Genomic DNA, 19,806 nt, shown 5'->3' with positions numbered 1-19,806 from the left:
CTGTGTTTTTTGCTTTGGAGAGGGTGGCTCTTACCTGAGCATCTGAGATGTCAGGGGGGGCAGCACTCTGCTGGGATAGATATTTGCCCTTTTGGTGGGGAGGGGGGGAGAAGTTTGTGCTGAACCTGTCAGCTAGGATGTTGGCAATGTCTGTGGGTTTGGTGTATTTTTTGTCATTTTGGACTAATTCTGAGCATATCTGGGAATTCCCACCCAGGTTCCTAACATAACTAAAGAAAGCCTTGTGATTATCCTTAGTGTCCTGTGCAATTTTTCTCTCGAAGCTGGCCTTAGACGATTTTATGAGTGCCCGTAGTTTTTTGCTAATACTGTCTTGGTGAACTTTTGTAAAAAAACAGGGTCCACCTCATAGAGGTATTCTCCAAGACTTGAGGATGAATTCAATTTCAGCAATACTACTCTCCTTTGCTTGCTGACGTATTTCTCCGTTTGGACCCAGTATGCATGTTCTGATGAAGTACCAGTTGCCTCTTCTGCACAAAACTCTTGTCACACATGGTGCATTTATATTGCTTCTGCCCAGAGTGCAGCCTCTGATGAGTCACCAAGCTGCTTCTGGATGCAAAACTCTTGTCACACATGGTGCATTTATACAGCTTCTGCCTACTGTGGAGCCTCTGATGAATCACCACACTGCTTTTGTATGCAAAACTTTTGCCACATGTGGTGCATTTATATGGTTTCTGTCCAGTATGCATGTTCTGATGGTGTACCAGGTGATTGTTATGCACAAAACTCTTGTCACACATGGTGCATTTATATGGCTTCTGCCCAGAGTGCAGCCTCTGATGATTCACGAAGCTGCTTCTGTATGCAAAACTTTTGTCACACATGGTGCATTTATATGGCTTCTGCCCACTGTGGACCCTCTGATGTATCACCACACTGCTTTTGCACGCAAAACTCTTGACACAAACGGTGCATTTATATGGTTTCTGTCCAGTATGCATGTTCTGATGGTGTACCAGGTAATTCTTCTGCACAAAACTCTTGTCACACATGGTGCATTTATATGGCTTCTGCCCAGTATGGATATACTGGTGCGTCACCATATGATTCTTATCCACAAAACTCTTGTCACACATGGTGCATTTATATGGCTTCTGCCCACTATGGAGCTTCTGATGAATTGCCATACTGTTTTTGTATGCAAAACTCTTGTCACACATGGTACATTTATATGGCTTCTGTCCACTGTGGGTATAGTTATGCATCATCAAATGACTCTGCTTTATAAAACTCTTGTCACACATGGTGCATTTATATGGCTTCTGCCCACTATGGAGCTTCTGATGAATTGCCATACTGTTTTTGTATGCAAAACTCTTGTCACAAATTGTACATTTATATGGCTTCTGTCCACTGTGGGTATAGTTATGCATCATCAAATTACTCTTCTGTATAAAACTCTTGTCACAAATGGTGCATTTATATGGCTTCTGCCCACTATGGATCCTCTGATGAATCAAAGCACTGCTTTTGTATCCAAACCTCCTGTCACACACGGCGCATTTATATGGTTTCTGCCCACAGTGTATCTGATGATTCATCATGCTGCCTTTGTATACAAAACTCTTGTCACACGTGACACATTTGTATGGATTCTGCCCTGTATGCATCTTCTGATGAAGTGCCAGTCGGTGGTTCTGTATAAAACTCCTGTCACACATAGAACATTTATATGGTTTCTCCCCACAGTGTATCTGATGATTCAACATGTTGCCTTTGTATGCAAAACTCTTGTCACATGTGGTGCATTTGTATGGTTTCTGCTCTGTATGCAGCTTCTGATGAAGTGCAAGTTGGTTCTTTCTTATAAAACTCTTGTCACACATGGAACATTTATATGGCTTCTGCCCAGTGTGGAGCCCCTGATGAGTCCCTGAACTACTTTTGTATACAAAGTTTTTATCACACATGCTAGTGTGACTCCTCTGATGTTGGGCCAGATTTCCCTTTAGTTCAAAACTCTTGTCACATGTGGTACATTTATATGGCTTCTGCCCAGAGTGTATCTGATTCAACATATTGCCTTTGTATGCAAGACTCTTGTTACAGGGTGTTAGGCTAGTGTGGATATTCTGATGATCCTTTTGCCAAATGTGGACATTCTGAAGTTCTGGCATGTCGCTATTCTGTGTAAAACTTTTGTCACATGTGGTAAAGGGATTCTGACCAGTATGATTGATCTTCTGCAGTGCTAAGTTTTTCCCATCTGTAAAACCTTTGGCATTCATAACACCTTCATGCAAGGCCTGCCTAATGAGTGCTTGTTTATGCGTTGGGGGGGTATTCTTTTTGTTTTCCCCATTGTCACTTAGAGGATCAGTTACACTGTTACTATAAAATGTTACACTGTTGCTATGGTTAAGCCAGCTGCATGGCGTTTCCTCTAATTCAGTTTGCAGATGCTTTTCTAATTCAGTTTTCATGACAAAGTCCTCATTACTTTGCCTACAATTACCATTTCTTGTTTCCATCTTCACTGGTTCTTGCCTTATGATAAGCATCTCATCGGGCATAGCTCTGTCATATTCTGCATTCCAGAGTTTCCCATAAGATGACTGCAGACCCTGGACGACACTGAATTCTCCATTCCTGGTGACTTAAAAGAAAAAAAAATAGTGTGTCAAAAATATAATCAGTGGTACAGAAGACTTTTCTTACAACTTACATTGTAAACCCCCAGCTATGTTAGCATATCCACACACACAAATCTTTTTAATGCCTAATCATAGTAAATAAATTGCTGTCACACCGAATTACAATAATGAATAGGTCTTAAAGAAACAAACTACTATGGCCTCTCATTCTACCTTAATGTTCCTTCTGGCTACATTTAAAATGTGTTGCCTGGTCTGTGGTTTATTTTACTGTCTTTGTCTGAGTTTCCAACAATATATCTGTTGTGCTTTGCATCTCTATGTTCTACACAAATTATGCAAATTTCTTATAACTACCCTAACTTTCTGCAAAGGCATCATTGGTGTTCTCCGTAAAATGTTTCAAAAGAACTCTCCCCAGAGCCCAAGGACAAGTCAGGTGAATTATAATCAGAATAAGAGAAATCAGAATTAGCCTAAATTTCAAATATTTAAATTCCAGTTTTTCATAACATGAAGGTTTTAAATGTTTATTTCCATAAGACTAGAGACAAAACATACCTATAACAAAATAAGTATGTAATTCCATTTAACATATTTGTAAGCAGCAAGCATTAAACAACTTGACTGTGAACTTTAATTTATCTGCAAAATATTTATATAATTACCTTGATGGTGATTAAGTGGTAAAGTGTATTTAACACTGATATCACTAAGCACAACAAAAAGACTCCAGCACTGTTCTGTATTTTTAATCTATTAAAGAACTACCATCATTAAGTAGAAGTCCATCTTCTAAAACTCAGCAATGTCTATTTAACAACCATGCTCAAAGCTGCACACACTGCAAATGGATGCCAAGTGATTTAAACATGGAACAACCGACTAACGTACATCAGAATCTCCCTTGTTCTCTCTCTGTTTAACTTCAATAAATAATGAAATGTTTCTGATGGTGTCTATGCAGATATGACGTAACTGTGCAGGGACATGTGGAGCCTGGTTTACATAAAGAGATGCCAGACATTTCGAAGTGACCACTGATGTGATGATGTGTGATGTCCCTCTCTGACTGTAACAGAATTCATACATAACCCTGCCACATACATCTTGTAACGTACATCTGTAGATATGAAGTATTCACTACAGACTGTGCAGGGACATGTGAAGCCTGGTTTACATAAAGACATACCAGACAGTTTGAAATGTCCAATGATGTGATGATGTGTGATGTACCTCTCTGATTGCCTGCAACAGAATTCATAAATAACCCTGCCGCATGCATCTCTAACGTACATCTGTAGATATGAATTTCTCACTACAGACTGTGCAGGGACATGTAGAGCTTGGTTTACCTAAGGACATGCCAGACATTCTGAAACGACCAATAATGTGTGATGTACCTCTGACTGTAACAGAATTCATAAATAACCCTGCCATATACATCTTGTAACATACATCTGTAGCTATGAAGTCATAAATAACCCTGCCATATACATCTTGTAACATACATCTGTAGCTATGAAGTACTCACTACAAACTGTGCAAGGACATGTGGAGCCTGGTTTACAGAAAAACATGCCAGACATTTTGAAATGTCCAATGATCTGATGGTGTGATGTACCTCTGATTGTAAGATAATTCATAAATAACTCTGCCATATACATCTTGTAACGTACATCTGTAGATATGAGTACTCACTACAGACTGTGCAAGGACATGTGGAGCCTGATTAACATAAGGACATGCCAGACATTGTGAAATGTCCAATGATGTGATGATGTGTGATGTACCTCTGACTGTAACAGAATTCATAAATAACCCTGCCACATACACCTTGTAATGTATATCTGTAGATACGAGTACTCACTACAGACTGTGCAGGGACATGTGGAGCCTGGTTTACATAAAAACATGCCAGACAGTTTGAAATGTCCAATGATGTGATGATGTGTAATGTACCTCTCTGACTGCCTGCAACAGAATTCATAAATAACCCTGTAGAAGTCACATTATGATGCAGGATCACAAAAATGTACCACATACATCTTGTAATATGGTACTGTTGGCTTGGGCTGTCCACCAGTGCTGTAAAAAAAAAAATAGACAAAATCATCCCTGTTGAGCAACACAATCCTGTTTTTATGAAACAAGTATTTTTCTAGCACACCCCTCCCGCCACAGTGCTAGTAACTCAAAGTGTACAGTCATCTCTCAGTTTTTAACACCATGATCATCCCCCACAGCTCGTGATATAGTCATCTCTCAGTTTTTAACACCATGATCATCCCCCACACCTCGTGATACAGGAAAACCCAGTCCCTGTGGATGCACAAACTAAGTGAAAACAAGGAATTCCTGATAATACAGTTGAACAGAATTTTTTTATATTAGACAGTACATAATGTTTACATTGTAACAGTAAATGGCAACTGCATCTTTGCTTAAGTAATCATCACCTCAGCAAATCTGTTGTTTCTCTTGACCCTTGTTGCAGTCAAGAGTTTCTGTTGTCGGGGGCGTGGCCAAGGATGAACACAGGATAGCAGCAGATTTCTTCAGCTCCACCAATTTCATTACACTGACAGGAATTAATTACTTAAAAAATTAATTTTTGAAGTAATTTTCTTTCTAAATATGTTTGTTTTATATAGTTCTTGAACTATATCTAAAAAAGAAAGGACATTTTAACAAAATTCCTGTCAGAAATCACTTTGGAAATTTTCCTGTCAGTTTATCAGTCTGAAATGAGTTCCAGTAAGACAAATTCTCAAGACTCCAGCATCAAGAAAGAACTTCAGTCTCTGATAACTATAATCCAGCAACTTACTGCTAAGATGGATAAAATGGATACTAAAATAGATACCTTCATAGAAAAAACTACAAAACAAATTGACTTGTTACATACAGACCTGCAACAACAGAAGATCCAGATGACAGGCATAGAAGAAGCTGTGAATGACATGGAAAATAGAATCCAAGAAGAGGAAATCAACATTGAGTTTCTGCTGAAACAAAATACACATTTACAAACAAAGCTGGATGACCTGGAAAATAGATCTAGGCGCAATAACATTAGGATTTTTGGACTGCCAGAAAATATTGAAGGTAACAATATTACTTCTTTTTTAACAACATAGCTCCCTAAAACTTTAGACTTACCAGAAGCATTCTCTTTTGGTATCGAAAGAGCACATAGATCTATAGCTAATACTAACTCTAACAAAACTATCCTAGATCAGTTATAGTTAGATTTCTATCATCTTTTGATAAAGAGATGGTTCTTAAATCTGCTTGGGCTAAAGCTCCTGTTAAGATTAATGAGACAACTGTGCGTTTTGACAATGACTATTCTTCCTTGGTAATAGCTACAAGAAAAGTTTTTCTGCCACTAATAAGGGAGCTTAAAAAAGCACAGTTTAAAACATACCTTCTGTTTCCTGCCAAGCTAAAAATCTTCCTTGCTGATGGTCCTAAAATTTTTGATGACTTAGACTCTGCTTTACTGTTTATCAAAAAAAATAAGATTTTGGATAAAATAGAGGAAATGGAATGGGCTAGTCCTTCATTAAAGAGACTGGCAACTGAAACTTCGTGGAAGACTTCAGAGAAGAAGAAGAGACTAAAAAACAAATGATTTGTTCTATGTTTTTTTTTTTCTTTTTTTTTCTCTCATCATTTTACTTCATTATTAATCTTTTTAAATATAGTTCCTGCATTTCCAGAAAGCCACAAATATTCTGAAAAAAGATTTAATCAAAGTTATTCTCTGTGTGCAAAGAAATGTTTTGTTTCATAACCAGTCAAAATATCTGAGGAACTAATAACAAGCTATTATTCAATTTGTTTCTCTTTCTGAAAAAGAGAAGTAAGGTCAGTAATTTGATACATTTTTTCTCTTTTTTTCTCCTTTTCTTCTTTTCTTTGTTTAAACAATGACATTCTATTTAGATTATGTAGTGGGTAAAGGGTGGGAGAGGGCAGGGAGAGAAGAGTAATGAAAATATGATAAATGGAATAATAACATATTTATTCCTTGTAAAAAGTTTATATGTTCTTCAAATGCTATTCCTAATTATACTTTCTTGATTATACTGCTTATGCTTGTTTGTAAATAATCTGTCATGCTTTAACTAATAATAATTAGAACTAAATAATAGTACACAATATGTTTTATTTTTAACTCTATTAATATAAACAGTAAGTAATATTCCATTGTATATACTTCTTATAGCTTTCTCTTACATTTTTTTTATTTCTGCTTTACACTCTTTTATTTTCTACTCTCTTTTTCTTTTCTTTATTCTTTCTCTATTTTTTTTTTCATATTAATATATAGAAATGCTTTTGATCATATAGACACAGTAAATAATAAGATTTGCATAAAAATTGAGTTGGGACAAAAATATTGAGTTTTATTACTTATTAATAACTTTGGGCTTAATTTCACTCACATAGAGGCTGTAATACCCTGTAAAATACATTGCGAAGGTTTTGTCATATTTAGATGCATTTACACTGCTAAATGAATGTTTGTCACTAGTTTTTAACAAGTTTCCCACCAAAATGTTAAGGGAGACAATCTGGGATGTGGGCTACCTCATGAACAGTGTCCTCGAGTTGTTTTAAAAGCTTCAACTCTCAGAATTCTCACAGAGAAGCTGAAAGCAGTCAACTTGACCTTTGACCCAGATATCACACTGACACATCGCAGATTCAGGAAGAACACTCTACCAGGAAGTAGAACTGATGCAAATGCGACTATGTGAAGGAAAATTAACTCTTTAACATTTAAATGTGAGTTATTTTATATAATTACTTAAATATCTATGTTATAATTCATAAAATATGTCAGTTATAATGATTTTAAATTATGCAGTTTATTGTAGTAAGTAAATGTCTTATTTTAGAAGGCATAGAAAATGAAACATTTATTCAAGTGTTTTTGAAAATCTACTTGACTGCAGCATACTAATCTGTGTTAAAAACTTATGTTCCAAACATATACATTACTATAACTCATTTAATGCATCTGATTGACAAGCATAAATAACTTTATAACTCTATTCTGGAAGAAATTGTCATGTGATATATTTTAAAGCAGTAGTATAGACATACAAAATACAGATGGCTTTTTTTACAATAATGCAAGTGTTTCTGAGAATTTGCATAACTATGCAGTATGATTTATAACAATTTCTATAAATATAATATTTTATTCTATTGACAATAATGAGTATGAGTAAAATGCTCATATACAAGCAATTCAAGGTTTTTTTTTGAAGCTGTTGACTGCATTTACATGACAGAAAATAGATGCATCTTAATATATGTAATGTCTGAACCATATTAGCCAAAGTTTTTGATTTAAATGAATGTTAGAACTTATTTTTACATACTTTGAATAAATTAATATGCAAATATGCCTTCCTTTTTTTTTTTTTTTCTCTCTCTCCCTCTTTCTTTCACTCTCTCTCCCTCTTTCACGTCTTTTATTTCTCTCTCTCCTCTTGGTTGCTAATATCAAGATTATTTGAATGCTATTTGAATACAAGTGTATTATATTACATAGATGTATATAGTAGTATGAATAGTTTTTAAAAAAAAAAAAAAAAAGTTTATTTTAGTTTATATGATGCTGTTTTATCAAATGTGTAGTCTTGTCTTGCTAGATAATTGAATTGAAAGCTGTTAATTTAAGTTAAATATAACCAGTATTAAATTGATAAGGTGGTAGCTGAGGTACTGCTGCTTAGGGTAGGGGGTTAACTTGAGTGGTAAATACTACTCTAAGTTGGAGTTTTTAACTCCAGGCTGGATGCAAGGTTTAATCCTTACATTATTTTCACTTGTTCATTGTTATATGTATATAGTTTTGACATCCACAATATATTTTGTACACTCATTGTCACTACAAACAAAATTGAATCCTATACAAAATCCCATAAGAGATTCAATAAATACAGCTATATTTAAAGGTACACCTAAAGGAGAAGATGTAACATTACTTATGTTGTTATTTGTTATTTTGATCACAAGATTCTTAAGTTTTAAAAATGCCAAATGACATCTTTAAAAGGAATTTCTTTAAACATTAATGGATTGAATAATCCGTGTAAAAGGGCAAGCCTAATAAGATACATTAATTTACATAAGGCCAACTTAGTCTTCCTGCAAGAAACCCATCTCTTGAAATAAGATATTGATAAACTAGCCACAAACAAATATACAGTATTGGTTAGTTCAGAGCACACTCAGAAAAAAAGAGGAGTGGCTATTTTATGGAATAAAAGTATGCCCATTCCTAAAACCATTAAGTCTTATCAGGATGACAAAGGAATGTTTTGTATGGTTACAATACAAATTAATGGGAAGTCTTACACTTTAATTAATGTATATTGGATACCTGGAATTGGTATTAATACAGTGAAACATCATCTTGATAAGATCATATCATTCTCTATAGGAGATATTATTTTAGCTGGTGACTTGAATTGTATACTACATGAAAGTGATACTACCACTATAGGAAAAAGAAGAATTACATCTAATGCAAAACATTTAAATGATTTTGCTAATTCTTATCATTTGAATGATATTAATAATCAGATAGATTCAAAATCATCACCATACACCTTTTTTTCTAACAGATACAAAACTTATTCAAAAATAGATAGGGTCTTTATTTCTAACCAGATGGTAACAGATTTAATTAATTCCAAAATCATTTCATGTCCTATATCTGATCATAATTCAATTGTTTTTGAATTCATGATAAAAATACTCATAATGTTCAGATCAAAAGGATACCAGCATACTTAACTCAACTAAAAGACTATAAAGAATATATACTTTCAGAATTAAAACATTTTTTAGACATAAATAATACTCCTGAAGTCTCCATTGTCTATGTTTGGGATGCCTTAAAATCATATCTATATGGACAAAGTATCAGATGGTATAATAATAAAAGGAAATCTTGGGATAAGGAATTGTTAGATATTCAAAGTAAATTAGACTCTTATAAACATAATAATAAACAAAATATTATGGACAAGAAAGTTATTGAAGAAATAAACAAACTAAATGAGAAATACAAAGAAATTTTAACTCATAAAGTTAAAATAACTTTAGAGAATACAAGTTTTGTCTTATTCAATAAGCCCCAAATACTTACATAGACTTAAAAATAAAACAAAAAGGTTGAATAAACAAAACCATATCAAAGAAATCTTTTCTCTAAGGAAAAGAAGAATGTTTCTAGTATACCAGAAATACTAGATGAATTTAGAAATCACTTTCACAAAATTAACCATAATAACATTAACATGGAACCTAAAGATAAAATAAAGGAGTTTATAACCACAAATATGAATAAAAGCTTAATAAACAACAGATTAAACTATTGGACAAAAGTATTTCATATACAGAGGTTATTACACAAATAAATAAGCTTAAATCAAACAAAGCACCGGTAATGATGGTATTATACCAGAGATATATAAAATCCTTTCTAAAAGTACATATTCATTAATACATAAGGTTTTTATTTTGGCCCAAACTGAGTTAATAACCCCCATCTTGGCAATATACATTTATTTCGCCAATTTTAAAACCTAATAAAGATCCAACTAGATGTACTTCATATCGCCCATCTCATTACTTAATGTTGATTATAAAATGTTTATGAGTATTTTTGCTGATAGATTGAAGACAATCATCCCGCATTATAGATATAGATCAGACAGGCTTCATTGTAAATAGAAATACTTTTGATAATATAAGAAGAACTTTAACATTAATTGATTTTGCAAATAGGAAAAAGAAAGATTTAACACGTAGTCTTGATATAAGTTCAGCATTTGATTCAGTAAGTTGGGACTATCTGTTTACCTTACTGAAGTGCACAAACTTCTCAGATGCATTTGTAAATCTAATTGAGCATTTATACAAAGGAACATTGGCTTATATTAAGGTAGGAACATATGTTTCACAAAAATACCCATTTTTAAAGGTACAAAACAAGGATGTCCACTTTCTCCACTATTATTCACTTTAGTAATGGAGCCTTGGGCTAATTTGATCAGAAACAGTACTGACATAGAGGGTTTTGAAATAGATGAAAATACAACATCCAAAATTCAACTTTTTGCAGATGATGTTCTAATTACATCAGCAGGATCTAATTCTTCTATGCAGTCTCTATTTGATAAAATGATGAATTTTAAAAGTATTTCTGGTTTAATATTCAATGAAGAAAAAACTAGAATACTGCCTATATATACACGAAAAAATATTCTCATTAGTGATTTTACTAAATATGTACCCAATTCTGGTCAGATAACTTATTTAGGTATAATACTATCTAAAGATATTAAATCTATTATATATAATAATTATAATACCTGTTTTCTTAATATACAAAATCTTTTTAATACCTGGAATAATATGTTTCTTACTATGGAGGAGAGACTTACAATTATTAAAATGATAATATTCCCCAAGATTTTATACTTAATACAATCAATAATACTTCCACCTACAAAAATAATTATCAAGAAACTGAATACACTAATGTTAAATTTCCTATGGGCACCTAACAGACCTAGGATTGCATTAAAGAAACATACTAATAGCTGGTCTCAAGGGGGTATTTCTTTTCCAGACTTTAATTTATATACTATCTCTTCTATTGTAAAAGTTATTACTTTATTAATAGATCAGTCATATGTCTAAAATGGAAAGATTATTGGGAGCTAATTAGTATGCACTTCATGAAAATCTCCTTAACACATAAAAATATGATTGTAAATAACTCCATGTTATGGTTACTAAAGGAATTTTGTACTTCACCTATTACACCTAAACATATGGTTTGTTACCCATTAAATATTATTATTGGCTATCGTAACTTTATATTCATGCACCCTAAGTATAGGGAATGGAATTTTATTATATTCCCTATAATGTATACTCAGGGTATGCTTTTGTCATCTACTTCTGAAGGAACTCATTTAGCTATAGATAATGATCTAAAGTACTGGTATCAGTTGATATCTGATAATAAAGTTAAAAATCTAGATTTCTTAAAACAAGAATTTGATCTAAGAGAAACTTGCTGGTTAGAGGTTCAGACCTTTAGACAACATCTCATTAATAAAATAGACCTAATGTCTATAACAGTTAAAGAATCTATTCCAAAAAGATCATCTCTACTTGACTCCAAGTAGACTATTCTCTATCTGTTAAGCCTAGCACTTGCTCCTACAGTACTTATTACCTTGATACGGTGCTCTTGTCATAGATAGTACCCCAAAAAGGCAAACCCCATTTCTCGGTCATCCACGTCCCGAATCTTCTTTAAAGTTTTTTGTCTATTCCTTCTAGCATGTCGAGGGATCAGTTGCTAGTGTCCTCTCCTGCTCAGCTGGTGAACCTGAATATTGAGGCAATGTTACAATTGCCTCATGTACACAGACAACCCTCTCCTCCTCCCACAAAACACAAATACATGCGAGAGATGCAACTATACAGCCAAACTGGAGGCTGAGCTCTTCAACATAGGACTGGCAAGACCAGTCAGGAGGAGAAGGTTACCACACACACTATAGACCCAGTCTCACATAGTACCATCACAACCTCAAATCATACACATAAACACACAAAGACATACTCGGAGGCTCTGATCAAAAATCTACCAAAACAGCAGAGGCCACCAAAGCAGACACCCAAACAACCACCACCTCAGAACACATCACCTGCAACACATAGACCTCACAGTCAGAGTGTCAAACAGTCACAGCCCTTAAGGCCAAACAAAATGCCAGACACACTAGTCATTGGTGACTCCATAGTCAGACACACTGACGCCCCGGTCACCAGACTGAGTAAGGAGAAGGTCACAGTAAGCTGCCTGTCGGGTGCTAGAATCCGCCACATAACGCAAGCACTCAGGTCTCTCAACAGCAGGTACAAATACGACTCAGTCATTGTCCACACTGGTGTAAACGACCTGAGACGCACTCCTTGGACTACATGAAAAGAGACATCGAGGAGCTCTCTGATTATGTAGTCCAGGCAGGTATGACCCTGACCTTGAGCAGTATCCTACCTTCACCAAGAATGATGCCACAATACAGAGATAAGATGATCAGCTTTAACAATTGGCTTAAACACTGGTGTCATTCAAAGGGGATCCAGTGTCTGTCTGCCTGGGATGACATGCTGGACAAGCCACGCTGCTTCGCAAGGGACGGCTTGCACCTGTCACCCCTGGGATTCCGGATATTGGCAAAGGCTCTTGCCACCCCCATAGTGCCTTTTTTAGGCAAGGCTCAAATTCTAAACCTACCACCCTAGAACACAAAAAGGAAAAACTAAGGGTAATGCTGCTCAATGCCAGAAGTCTGAATCTCAAAATGCACGCACTGAGGCTCTTCTCAGTATGGAGAACATCGATGTCTGTGCTGTGACAGAAACCTGGTTCAAGGCTCCTGAGAGCACCCCAGCACTATCAGGTTTTACCTCATATCATGCTCCGCCCCAAAATCCGGACAATACCAAGAAAGGAGGGGTGTATCCATATTCATCAAGGACTCCCACACCTCAAGACTGGTTGCAACGCACGATGCATCGGAGACCATCCAGGTGCAATTAACCATAGGCAAGACTGCTCTGCAAATTGTAGCATGTTACAGGCCACCCTCACAAACTCAGGAACCTCACATGGCCTTCCTGAAAACACTAGAGGGGATAAATGTATCACCAAACACCATCATACTAGGTGACTTCAACTACCCTAATATAGACTGGGAACACTACTCAAGCCCAAACACCCTAGCCCAAAAGTTCCTGGAATTCATAAACTCAAATGCCATGGAACAACTAGTTACCATCCCCACAAGAGGAGATAACATACTTGACCTCATCATCACGAACATGGGAGCACAATGTTCAACACCGGAAGTATACCCCTCACTGGTGAGATCAGATCACAAACTAATCTCGCTGGAGGTCGTCATCCCACCCCCACCTGAAATAAAAAGACCACAGTAAAGAACTTCTCGAAAGCCGACTTCACACTTCTAAAGACTAGTGTGGTCTCCTTTAAGGCCCCCGAGCCACCGGAAAACAGTACACATGCCGCTGAATCACTTACAAATGCCTTCTACCAGCACCTGCAGGACTGCATGGATAAGGCAATCCCAAGCAAAACAAAGACTCTCTGTACCAAAGGCAAGCGCCCAGTCTGGTGGACCCCAGCCATAAACAAACTCTACAACAAAAGGAGGAAGCTACTACAAGATAGAGCAAAATCCTTAAAAGGTAAGACACCCTTGATCACTATAAGTAAAAAACTAAGAGCTCTCATAAAATCATCCAAAGCAAATTTTGAGAGAAAAATAGCTAAAGACTCAAAAGACAATCATAAGGCCTTCTTTAGCTATGTTAGAAACCTGGGAGGAAACTCCCAGATATGCTCAGAACTAGTTCAAAATGATGTGAAGATTACTGATCCTACGGACATTGCCAACATACTGGCTGACAGGTTCAGTGCAAACTTCTCCCTCCCCAAATGGAGAGATATCTATACCAAATGATTGCAGCCCCCCAAACATCTCCAACGCCCAAGTGAGAACTGCTCTCTCCAAAGCAAAAACACAGCATCCATGGGACCTGATGGTGTCCCCGGCTGTGTGCTCCACGAACTCAATGAGGAATTAAACCCACAGCTAGGACAGCTGTTTAATCAGAGCCTTACCTCTGGATACGCACTCCAGGAGTGGCGCACTGCAACTGTGGTCCCACTTCACAAAGGCGGTGCCTCCACCGACCCTGGAAATTACCGCCCATTAGCTTGACAAGCCTTATCTGCAAAGCCATGGAGAGGATCATAATGGACCTCATAAATAAAGACATAGGGAATTTGCAGACTTTGGATCCAACCCAGTTTGGCTTTGGCAAAGGCAGATCATGCCTTTTAAACTTGGTTGACTTTTTCAAACAGTCACCAAAGCCATTGATGAGGGAAAGGCAGTCCATACAGCCTACCTCGATCTGGCGAAGGCCTTCGATACAATACCCCACTGGGTATCATTGAAAAACTCATCAGCTTAAATATTAACCCATACATCACAAGATGGGTTGCAAACTGGCTGAGTGACAGAACCCACAGGGTCAGAGTTGCTGGCGCCATGTCAGACTCAAAGCCTGTCACAAGTGGTGTCCCACAGGGCTCAGTCCTAGGCCCACTCTCGTTTGGCATCTATCTTCAAGTACAAGCAAACACAGTAGGGTTATGGCTGACAAAGTTTGCAGATGACTGCAAACTGGCCATAGTAGAAAACACATCTGACACAGATATCCTTCAGAAGGGTCTCACAGAAACGGATAACTGGTGCCAGAGCCATGGCCTAAAGTTAAATGCCAAAAATGCATAGTCATACCCTTCGGGAAAACAAGGTTACCCTAGCTACCAAATAGGTGGAAATCCACTGAGCACAGAAGAAGTTATCAGGGACCTGGGGACCCAGGTTGATAGTAGTCTGTCATTCGACACCCATGTAGCTAAAGTAGTTAGGAAGACCTTCTACATTGCCCACCTTATCATGAAGGGATTCTCATCTAGATCAAGGGAGGTCATTGTCTACCTCTACTCATCACTCATCAGACCAATGATTGAGTACAATGCCCCATTCGGAATGTATCTGACCCGACACTTGCAGCAGCTGGAGAGGCCACAAAAGTTCCTCACCAAAAGGATAAAGGGTCTCAAAAATCTGTCCTATGCTGCCCGACTGAAAGAACTCCAGCTCTATTCAGTCGCCACGCTTGCTCAGAGGTGACCTTTGCCTAACATACAAGGCCATGTCAAACCCAGATTTGATGAATATGCTTCACCTCAAAAATCTAGATCCATCAGAGCCACAAGGGCAGGAGACTTAAACCTCGGCACGGCTATTAATAGGACGTGCTGGCGGGATAGATTCATCACCCAAAGACTCCCTATGCTGTGGAACAAAATCCCGGTATATGTGAGGCAGAGCACCTCGCTGGCCTTGTTCAAGAGAAATCTTGACCAATGGATGGGAGATCGCAGATATACCCCAGGGATTACCTCAGTGCCACTGCTCGACAGAGGCACAGCAAAATAATGGGTATAGTTCCCCATACTAAAGGGGTGGTGTAAGCCACAAAACTATGGGCTAGGCTTGTAAATGCCCTTGGGCAGATAGCCTAGTATGAACCTATGAACCTATGAACACTGATTGATTACTTGATATTAAATTTACAACATAAAGTTTCTGATAAAGGTAAACTTTCATACATACATAAAATTATCAGACAGGAAACTTTTTACAGTGTAGATACATACTGGAATTATTTCACTTCTATTAATGGGGACCCACCAAATCAACAAGATAAGCAATATATATTGGAATTTGCCTATAGAACTACGTCTTCCATTGTCTGGAGACTTTATACATGGAAATTTTTACATAGATCTTTTTATACACCTTTGATGATGAATAAAATAAATAATAAAGATAATCTATATAAGAGATGTAATGTAGAAATTAATGCTGACTGGGCTCATATGTTTTATGACTGTATAAAATTGAAAGAATACTGGAAGTCAATTAATGAATTTTTGCAGGCTCTTTTTACAGATAATTTCATTATTTCAAAATCTCTTATATTATTCAACACACCTGTACCTCAAAGTGTTAAAAAGGTTAAGCTTCCCTTGTTATGGTCTATTCTAGCAGTGGCTAGGAAAATAATAACCAGAAATTGATTTCAGATACACCTCCTTCGTTCAATGAATTTAAAAATGTTATGAATATAGTGTGCCATATGGAAATAAACACAATTAGGTCAAGAACAACTAGAAAAACATCTTATTATATTGTATGGGATAATTTACAAAATTTGTTAAAAAAATCCTAATTTCAATAGCATGGTATTTTAGTTTAATTAATTGATCTGATTGTAGTGGATGTCTTTGTAAATACTTTAGTTGTTTTGTTGAATGTTATAATCATATCTGTTTTTAATTACTTGTATAAAATTGTTATGATATTTCTCTTGTATGTTAAAACAATAAACCTGTTTTGAAAAAAAAAGAGTTTCTGTTGTCCAGTCTACTCACACCCTCTCTTCTTTTCTTCATAAAATGTTTTGATTTTGCATAAATAAAGCCAAACAAATTACTTGCAATAGCAACAAAATAAATTATATACAGTGTCCATAACAATAAATACAATGATAACCAATATTTCAATAATTTTCCAATAAATTATGTAATTTTTGTCATGCAATTAACTGATGGGTTGTGTTATTTTTTCTAATTTTTATTGTATATATTGTTGTTCTTATGTGCATTAAGAAGACATTGAGGCTTGGGTGTTCGTTTAATAAGTTTATTGTATACAAATACATCAGGATGGATGGCAGGAACATTAAACTTAAATGAACTATCTGACTGACTGACTACATATTTACATGCTCACACTCTGGCTGCTTTCTCAAAATGGCTCTTTTGCTTGCACATGCTCAGTACTTAGATGCATGTGCTGACTCACTGGAAATCTTCTTAAAGGTACATCACACACTGATCTACATCCTCCCTCTTTAGTGAGTTGTTTCATGTAAACAATGACATTTGAATAGGCATGCAATTATACAGATACTAATAAAAAAAAACAACAGGCATGTCCAGGTTTGCTCTGTATATAGAACTAGGTTTCGAGATGTGAACTGATCTCGTAACATAACAGTTAGGACTTGGTTTAGCAACAGGGACAGTCACTGGGGAATGTTCCATTTAAGGAGTCTCAGGGATTTTCTCAGGAACAGGGATTGCTGTCGGAATGTCCTCTGGAACAGGAACATTGGACAATTAACTCTGAGAACTAGAGTCTTTGTCACAGGCTAGATGCTGTAACACTGGTTTGGACACTGGTAACAAAATGCTTCTGATTTCATCTGAATTCCATTCCTTGTGATTCTGCAATATATGATCTTGACTCTTGACACAAACTTTTCACAAATCCGATGCAATCAAAACTTTTTGATGTCTGCATACTCACTATCTCCCCTTTTTTCAATGAACTGAGTGGTTTGCTGGTTTTATCATAGTAAGATTTCTGGGACACTTTTTCAACAGTTGGGCTTTTATGACTTTGTTGTTCTTAGCACATGGAACCAAAAAATTACTGCGGATTTGTACTGTGGTTCTGGTTTGTCTCAACATACGTCTCTGGGCAGGTGAACCAAGATGCTTATCATGAGGCATGCTTCTGAGGCTTAACAAGTTGAGAAAAACATCAGTACTGTCATGTTTGGATTTCTCTAACAGCTGTTTTGGACTTTGAAATGCATGTTCAGCCAAGCCATTTGACTGAGGGTATTCAGGACTACTCATAATATGAACAAAGTCCCACTCTTCTGCAAATCTAATGAACTGCTGATTTGTAAACTGTGCACCATTGTCAGAAATAACTCTGTGTGAGCTACCATGGACAGAAAAATATCACTTTGATTAAGTAATGACAGTACTGTAAGTTAGGTTGGGAACCAGGTCATTCTCGGACCAATATGAATAAGAGTCCACTAACACCAAGTAGTGTTGACCATTCCACTCAAAAATATCTGTGGAAACTGTCGACCAAGGTAGTTCAGGAATCTGGCTTAACTGAAGTGGTTCTTTTTGTTGCTGCAACTTTGTACTATTACATATTGAACAAGATGAAAGTACTTTCTCGATATCTCTTAACATAGAAGGCCAAAATACTAGACCCCTCACCCTTCTTTTGGTAGAATCAGTTCCTGAGTGGCCACAATGAAAAATCTGAATGTACTGTTGTTGCAAGGATTTCGGAACAATCACTTTATGATCTTTCATGATGATACCATTACCTGACAAAATCTCATCTCTGTATGGAAACCACTGCTGCACATCTGCTGGTAAACAAGATTGTTTGGAAGGCCATCCTCTGTTGATAAAGTGATGTAGCTCCTGGAGAATTGTATCTGAAGCTGTGTGAGTTCTGAGTTCATCAAGACATGTGGAAGAAAATTTTGTCACTTTCATGACAACAAAATTAAGTTGCTCATTGTTATGCTGTTCTGTGTTTTTTTCTGGGTGATCTGGATAAAGTATCAGCAAGAGAAAGTTTGATTTTTGTGTAAACGAGAGTGAAACTGTACTTTTGCAATTTGAGCATCATGCATTGCAATCTGGCAGGAGCTGTATGTGCAGGCTTTCTCACAATAGTGACAAGAGGTTGGCAGTCAGTTTTGATCTGGATAGGTCAACCATAAATATAGTCATGAAACTTCGAACATGCAAACACAATTGCCAAAAGCTCTTTCTCAATCTGGGCATACTGCATATCGGTCTGGGTAAGACTTCTCAATGCACAGGCTACTGGTCTATCCTCCTGAAGAATGACTGCACCTAGACCAAGCTTACAAGCAACACAGGAAAGAGTAACTGGTTTGTGAACATCATAGTAGCTGAGAGTTGGTGGGTTAGCAATTTTCTCCTTCAGGATATCAAATACACTTTAGTCCCGTTCTGACCATGACCAAATTACATCTTTGCATGTTAGATCTCTGAGCAGTGCTGAAAGGTGGCTTAAATCTGGAAAGAACTTGCCTAGGTACTTGACCATGCCAAGAAAATGTTGTAGGGTTTGGACATTTTCTCTGGAGCTGGCATCTTGAGAATTGCTGTTTGCTTGGAAAGATCTGGTCGTAAGCCTGAACTGGTAAACAACTTATCAGCATAAGTAACTTCTCATAGCCTGAACTTGTACTTCTGAGGATCCAGCTTAAGATTCACTTCATGTGCTCTTTCCAGAACTTTCTTGACGTTTCTGTCATGTTCGATTTCACCACTGCCGCCTACTAGAATATTATCTACTATAATAGCACAGGGATAGCCAGAAAAAATGTAGTCCGTTGCACTCTGAAAGACTTCACTGGCAGAATTTACCCCAAATGGCATTTTCAGAAATGTCTATCTTCCAAATAGTGTACTAAATGTGGTTAACAATGAAGACTTTTGGTCAAGCCAAATTTGCCAAAATGAAGTCTTTGCATCTATGACTGAAAAGAGTGGCATCTGGCATGAGAGCAGAAACCTCTTTGACTATGCGCATTGGTTGAGGAGGCC

General features: G+C 36.6%; 1 protein-coding gene across 1 annotated transcript in view; it reads right to left on the bottom strand.

Annotated features, from left to right (window-relative positions):
• Positions 1–340: 340 nt before the first annotated feature.
• Positions 341–19,806, bottom strand: part of LOC122797933 (zinc finger protein 271-like) — a 347,850-nt gene continuing 328,384 nt past the window's right edge. Inside the window, exon 4 of the mRNA XM_044066452.1 lies at positions 341–2,626. Within this exon, the coding sequence (XP_043922387.1) occupies positions 417–2,626 (2,210 nt within the window). The 3' untranslated portion in view covers positions 341–416. The remainder of the gene's footprint in view (positions 2,627–19,806) is intronic.

Source organism: Protopterus annectens, chromosome 3.part1 (assembly GCF_019279795.1).
Source record: "Protopterus annectens isolate FY-2018-M chromosome 3.part1, PAN1.0, whole genome shotgun sequence".
NCBI classification, from domain to species: domain Eukaryota; kingdom Metazoa; phylum Chordata; order Ceratodontiformes; family Protopteridae; genus Protopterus; species Protopterus annectens.
This window is presented reverse-complemented; position numbering and strand designations above follow the sequence as displayed.